The sequence below is a fragment of the Lactuca sativa genome, chromosome 1, assembly GCF_002870075.4.
Source record: "Lactuca sativa cultivar Salinas chromosome 1, Lsat_Salinas_v11, whole genome shotgun sequence".
Taxonomy (NCBI): domain Eukaryota; kingdom Viridiplantae; phylum Streptophyta; class Magnoliopsida; order Asterales; family Asteraceae; genus Lactuca; species Lactuca sativa.
In genome coordinates, this window is record NC_056623.2 from 30,215,319 (window position 1) to 30,222,482 (window position 7,164).

General features: G+C 38.1%; 1 protein-coding gene across 1 annotated transcript; it reads right to left on the reverse strand.

Moving 5' to 3' along the window:
• Nucleotides 1-269: 269 nt before the first annotated feature.
• On the reverse strand, nucleotides 270-6,852 carry LOC111889134 (LOB domain-containing protein 37; the record flags this gene model as incomplete). The annotated part of the gene is made up of 3 exons (XM_023885279.3): nucleotides 6,666-6,852; nucleotides 6,360-6,547; nucleotides 270-278 (listed from the first exon to the last, which is right to left on the reverse strand). Coding segments are annotated over exons 1-3 (384 nt in total), but the record flags the coding sequence as incomplete, so codon positions are not given.
• Nucleotides 6,853-7,164: the final 312 nt, after the last annotated feature.

Below are 7,164 nucleotides of genomic sequence, written 5' to 3' on the forward strand. Positions count from 1 at the left end.
ATTAGAATCGATTCGAGCATACTCACACTCGACAACTCATACCCTTGATCCTTGGTATTCCAAAGATTCCTACTTGGGCTGTACACCGCTCCGGTGCTTTCAGTAGTACGGGCCCAATACTATTGTCCGCACCGTATCAGAATACACCCCAAGTCCTCCTCTTCGGATCCCAAATTCCCAGTACTCTATCATGCACAATCCACTCTCTAACAAATCTCTCATAAGCCCCTCGCTGCTACCTACTCACTCTCAAGCATCTCATAGCAGCTCACCTCTCCCTAGGCTAAGGCATCACAAATCAGGCCACTCTAGTCCGAATAGGAGTACCTAGCCTACTCTAGCATGAGTATACATTATATCAATATCAATATCACATAACATGAGGGTATTTTGGGAAATCATCGTTCGGGCGCGGACTGATCGTAGACACAACTCTGCTCTGCGTTCTTCCAAAAATCTTTTATTCTTTTTGAAAATACTTCTCAAATCCTCAGTTTGAGATTCAAATACGCCCGAAGGTGTACTCGAATCCCTCAAACCAAGGCTCTGATACCAACTTGTAACAACGTGAATTTAAAAATAATTTTTCGCATAATATAAAAACATTTTCATTTAATTTTCATAAAAAATTAGTGTTTGAAACTCCAATCAATGTCATACAGTGAATCCCAAGATCGCATATCATAAAAATCCCATGTGTGTGTATTGATCAAGTCGGCGCCTTCCCACGGTCATCACTAGTACCTGAAACAAATAACACCAACACTGTAAGCACAAAGCTTAGTGAATTCCCCAAAATACCACACATAACACATATTAGCCACTCGAGGCTATAACTCTGTGGGCCCGTAGACCCTACTCTGTGAACCCTTTGGTTCTAACTCTGGGAACCTTCCGGTTCCAACTCTATAAACATGCACAGCATAAATCACATAGAAATAATGCAGTACAACACATAACATATAGCATACAAATACTCTGTCACATAACTCTGGTTACCTACTCAAGGTAAAGTATAGTGAGAAGACTCACCTCGTGTATCTCGATAACTCGCAATCCCGGAAATCACTCGCTCTCGATCCTTCAAGCTATAATCCTCCTATAACACCATATACCTCTAATTAACACTTTCACAACTAAGGTTGACTACCCTTATCAAGTCAACACTGGTCAACTCTGGTCAACGGTCAACGGTCAACTTTGACCGGACTCGGCGAGTGCACTAGAGCGACTCGGCGAGTCTATACGTGTTCACTGACTCCCTAGGATCCTCTCTTGACACGTCGAGTACTTCCCTGACTCGACGAGTTCCACCTGGCATGAATCGCGGGGCCACCACGACCCAACTCGCCGAGTCTCAAGAACAACTCGGCGAGTTCCAGCTTGACTCAGTCCACCTGTCAACCCTCTCTGATTCTCCCTGACTCACTGAGTCAACCCTTAACTCGGTAAGACCACTCGCTGAGTGGTTATGGACAATCTTCATGCTACTCGCCGAGTCTGTTCTTCGGACTCGGCGAGTCTAAGCCATGCATGAACTCAAACTCACTCCTGAGGTCAGATCCGTTCCAGTAACTCATAGATCCAGTCCTTCCAAGCACATTTATCACGTAAAGTTACAATCTTGGCTACCATGCATCGCCTACAAGGCTTCTTTTGGTGAAATGACATCTAAAATGGTAACCTAAGTCCATAACTAAAAAGGATAGGCATAAAGCAGAGCATTTGGGACTCCCTGGACCTACTAAGGTCCAGATCTAGGTACCAATTCCCCATGGGACCTCTCACACTCGAATTACAAGGCAAACAAGGCATGAAGAAACCCTAGATTTGACCATATCAATAAAAACACGAGAATAAGCTCTGAATATTACCTCAAATAGCTTGTGATTACTTGTGAACATTTAATGTTTATTCTTCTAAATATTATATTTAACGACGTTATAAAAACTCTTTAAGCTTAACAAAACTAATATTTTTTAAAAGTAGAACAATTAAAAATATTTCAAAGAGTGATAATACTTTTAATATAACTTTTGATCCAAACAAATTGTTCATCAAATTTTATTGTAGTTTGTACATAATTATAACTGGTAAGTTATGAGGACAAATTTTATAAAATACAATTGTATATTTTTTTAAACACATGGACCGTTTCTGTAAAAAAAATGCACAATGACTTTTTTAATAAATTACGAGGAAATTTTTTATAATTTATTTTCTATACAAGGGTCAAACTGTAATGCCCAAGTTGCCAGGTATTTCTTTTTGTTACTTATTGAGTAATAACCTTTTATTTTTGGGAGGAGGGTTGTACGTTGGGTGTACATAGTGTACGCACGACGTAGTTAGGTGAGGCACGAAGCGGGGGAAGCCCCTACGTACGTTGGGCGTAAGCTTATCAGATGCAAACCCTAAATTTTTGGGTTTGCACCTTATATAAACACCTTAAGTTCGTCCCAGCCTTCATTCTCTCAGCCTCCACTGTCCCTAAAGTGAAAAAATCGAACCCTAAGCATGTTGCATGCATTTTGAGCTAATCTTGAGCATTTTTGGTGTTTTTATTTTTTATTTTGAAGAAGTAGTGTGAAGAAGGAGTAAGAACCTGAAGAGGGCTTGTAGATCCAAAAGTTTAGCATCATTTCTGACTCATTTGAGGTATAAAGCTTTAAACTTGACCATTGCATGCTTAGATCTACTTTTGGGGTGTTTATGTGCATTTTTGGTTCCATAGTTGAGGTTTCTTGTGTTTTAGAAATTTCATCCCATAAGAGTTGTCCTTTTAGGCTCTTGGAAGTGTTTGGACCCATAAAAATTGGGCCTTGATAGTTTAGCCTCAACCATGCAAGTGTTAGATGGCCACAAAGTGTGTTTATGAACATAAATCATGTCTTAATCCCCATCCATGCATGCAAAAACATAAAGTTTATAACTTTATGGTTTAGGACGTCTTTTAGGACCTGGATCTATGTTTTGGACGTTAGAACTTAACTGATTAAGTCAAAACAAAGCTCCTAAGGTGGTTTGCCAGTATGCTGGGCGTACTGGGTCAACTTCCCCATAACTGGTCAAGGCCAGCGTACGCTGGGCATACGTGCCAAGTACGCCGCGCGTACGCATGAAGTGGGTCAAATGTTGTGTTTTGGGCTTTAGGACTTTGGGCATGGATTAGCTGGGCCTTAAGTCCACCTGTGGATTAAGGCCTCTAGGCCTAGGCCTAGAATTTATGGTATTGGGCTTAATTGGGTCATATTGGGCCGTAAAGCTTATTTGGATGGACTTGGATTTTAATTTGAAAATTGGGCCTTGGAAGGAAGAGGCCTAATAGGGCAAATATTAGGGAACCTTGTTTTATGTTATGAATCAGGGTTTGGACCTTGGGGTCAGGTTTAGATCCAATGACTAATTAGGAGATTTGTAGTGCTATAGGGAGGGGTCTCGAGTCATCCGGGGAGTACGATTTGACATTTACAGTTGAGGTGAGTCTTATTTCATAGAATTTATGGGTCGAAGGCACCAAGGCCGACCCATTAGTTATGATTTAGCATGATGATTGTCTTTGTGATAATTATCGATTGTGCATGTAATGGTTGATGATTCTGTGAATTATGTGAAATATTATGTGGTAGTGGTAGGGGCGAAATAGACCTGATATCCGGTTGAAATAGACCGAAGGGGCAGGTCGAGCACCCAGATATGCTCGACATTATCCAGTTGAAATAGACCGAAAGGGAAGGTCGATCACCTATATATGCTCGACAGTATTCGGTTGAAATAAACCGAAGGGGTAGGACAGCACCCAGATATGCTTGACTTTATGTTTATTATTGGTATGCGGTATGGTGGGGAAACTCACTAAGCTTTGTGCTTACTGTTTTAGTTTGTGTTTTAGGTACTCCCAACTCAAAGGGGAAGTGGCCGGCTTGAACGTGACGCATCACACTATGATTTTCCCCAGTAGGGATTTTGGGACTTATGCTCTGATAATGTTTTTCCATAAATTGTCTTGATTACACTATAACTATTTTATGTTTTCATAATCTTGGAATCAATGATGTTTGAAGTTTGTGATTTGGTAAACTTAAAAATGAAAATTTTGAGTCGTATTTTTTGGGATGTTACACAAACTTTCCAACATACGAAAATTTTAACCATCTAGACTTTTTATAAAAAAAGTCTCACAGGAAACTTTTTTGTAAATCACAAAGTTATAGGAATTAAATATGCCAATATCTAAAAAATTTATGGCAAAAATTTGAAATTTAAAATCAAATAGGATTAATTTACTATCTTAAGGGAACAATATTTTAATCTATATATAAATAATTTATTTTTTTTGACAAATTTTCAAATTAGTCATTGTGGTTATCAAAAAGTTTCAGTTTAAGGACAACTATGAAAAACGTTACACTACTAGTTCGTATGGTTTCAAAATCTTACATTATTGGTCCAAAGTAATGTAAAATGTCCATTTTACCCATTTCTAATATTTTTTATCTTTATCTATTACTTGTTTATAATTTATCTATTAGTATTAAATCATAAGGCATCCCTCAACCCCCACCACACCCCCTTCCTCTCCTTTTTATCCGCCACCTTCCACCTCCACTTCCATTTCCGCTGCCATCAAAATTACAGAAAAAAACATAGCAAACATTATGTGGAAATTAACTAAAAATAACATCTTGAAAAGAATCGAAAAAAGAAAATTAAATTATGAAACACTATCGATTTTATTTGGAACACGAAGAATCAAAATATGAAAAACGGAAAGCGGAAAAAGAAATACAAAAAAAATAATGAAGCTTAGAAAATTCTTGCAATCAATTATCTAATCATCTTTGCAAACAGAGTGGAAAAATATTACAAAAAAACTAAACAAGAATGCACCATAATTTTTTTAATTACACCATCTTTAAATTTCCAAAATATTTCTCATACAAAGAGTTTTAATTGTTGTTCAAATGCACATTTGTTGCTCTGATTAACACCCAAGCTCCCAATTGCCAAAAACGGCTTCATATTTGACTCGCTAAGATAAAGATGTATGTTCAAAAGCTAAGGAAAACAAAGCCAAGCGTCAGGATGCATACAGTCTTCAACAAGTGACTTTAATTTTTTTTTTGTAGTTTCCCTCAAGTTCATTAGGTATGGCAAAAACACTGAACATTGTTTTTTACCTCTTCATTACATAGATGAGCAAATGTCCATTTATTTATCCCTTGACCCCCCCCCCCCCTCATGGTAAATTTCAACAAGAATCTCGATGTAGACCTCCATCTTGAAACCTCTGTTATAAAATTTAAGTGATGTGAACCTCCATTTTGATACAAAAAACTATTTCTGAAGTGTAACAAGCTATTAAATGTTCACCTTCATCTTAAAACCTTTGTTGAAATTATGGACAAAATGAGTAAGAACTTCGATATAGTTATCTAGGGCTTCATGATTCAACGCTTCTTATAGTGAAATCCAAAGACAAAATAAACAAGTAATTTGATGTAAAACCTACACTAAGTAGTTCAATAAAATGATCTAGGGATTTGTAACCACCAACGGGATCGAAAAGGGAAGAATCTAGGAGTCGACGATAACTAAAAAGATAAACAGGTGAATGAAGTCCACGTGATGAAGCGAAGGAAAAATAGGTGTTATAAGTAGGGTTACATTAGTGGTGCGTTTCTTTAATTATATTTGTGAAAGAATATATTTAAAATTCTAAAATAAACTAATAGGGTATTTCAGTTATTTTAGACGATTCAAGGACCAACCACGTAAGAAGTTGAAAACAATAGGACTAGTGGTGTAATGTTTTTCATAGTTGTCCTTAAGGTGAGATTTTTTAGAAACCATAGAGACCAATTTTGTAATTTTGTCACTTTTTGAGAGAGAGAGAGAGAGAGAGAGAGAGAGAGAGAGAAAGGGAGAGAGAGAGAGAGAGAGTACACACGAACATACGTCAAGGAAAAGGAAACGTTGGAAATTACTTATAGCCATCGTCGATTGTAGACGACGAAACTCTTCGACAGATTTATTTATTATTGAGAACTTTTTCTGAAAATAGAGAATCACCTACCATACGACTACTCATGTATTTGATAATTCATAACATAATTACTCTGTCATTACGCTCAAAATTTCCGTCATGGAAAAAGGTTCAACAACTTTGGTTCTTCACCGTCGCAACGGTGGGAACTCACCCCCAAGTCCATAGCAATTTCAGAGGTTGGAATGATCGAGAAACTACGGTTGTTGTCGTCAACGATCACTACATTTGCTGGTGGTACCACGTTGGAGTTGCCTGCATCGGTCTGATTCCCGATTATCGCCATCGCCCACTCACCTCTAGCTTTGAAGACCTCGGAACTCTCGTCAACTTCCGCGATCGATGTTTCGTCACCAATCGGAATCGGCGAACCACCGGAAAGGACAGTCTCCACAGCAGCCTCAAGGAGGTGCCACTTTCCGGTAGTAAGAAATCCCATTGCACCGTTCACCGGATTCACTGTCCGCCCAACCGCTTCGTACAAAAGCGATTGGAACAACGCTGCGAGAATTGAAATGCACATTTAATACATACAAAATTCAGATGAAAACATACAAAATTAGAATACAAGTTGGATGAATTGAAGAGAGTGGTTAATTACTAATTAGACTTTACACACCAGTACGTTGGTTACCGGAAGGGACATCGGTGATGAAATTGATGAGATCGCTGCGGCCGAAGAACTTAGAGATGAAGAGTGTGGCGTGGCCTTGTGCATCGGGGGATTGGATCCACTCCAAACATGGTCTCAAGACACAATTCTCACCACAACCCTTTCGCAGAACTCGACAGCCATTGCAACTCATTTCTATCTCCTGTTTTAGCGAAAGAGGGGAGTTCTTTGGATCAAAGATAGAGAAAGAGCTTATAAAGATGAAAAGCTTTCTAGAGAGAGAGAGAGAGAGAGAGAGAGATAAAGGAAAGAGGTTGTTTTTGGCCTTATGTGAGTTAGTGTGTATTTATTGGATTGAAGGGTAAAACGGTAAAAATGATATATGATCTCCTTTTTTAGTATTATATTCTTATCATTATCATTTATGTGATATAATAAAATAATATTAATTGTTAAGTAGTAGTTAATTTTTTGAGGAAAAAACATATAATTTTGCTTTTTTGGA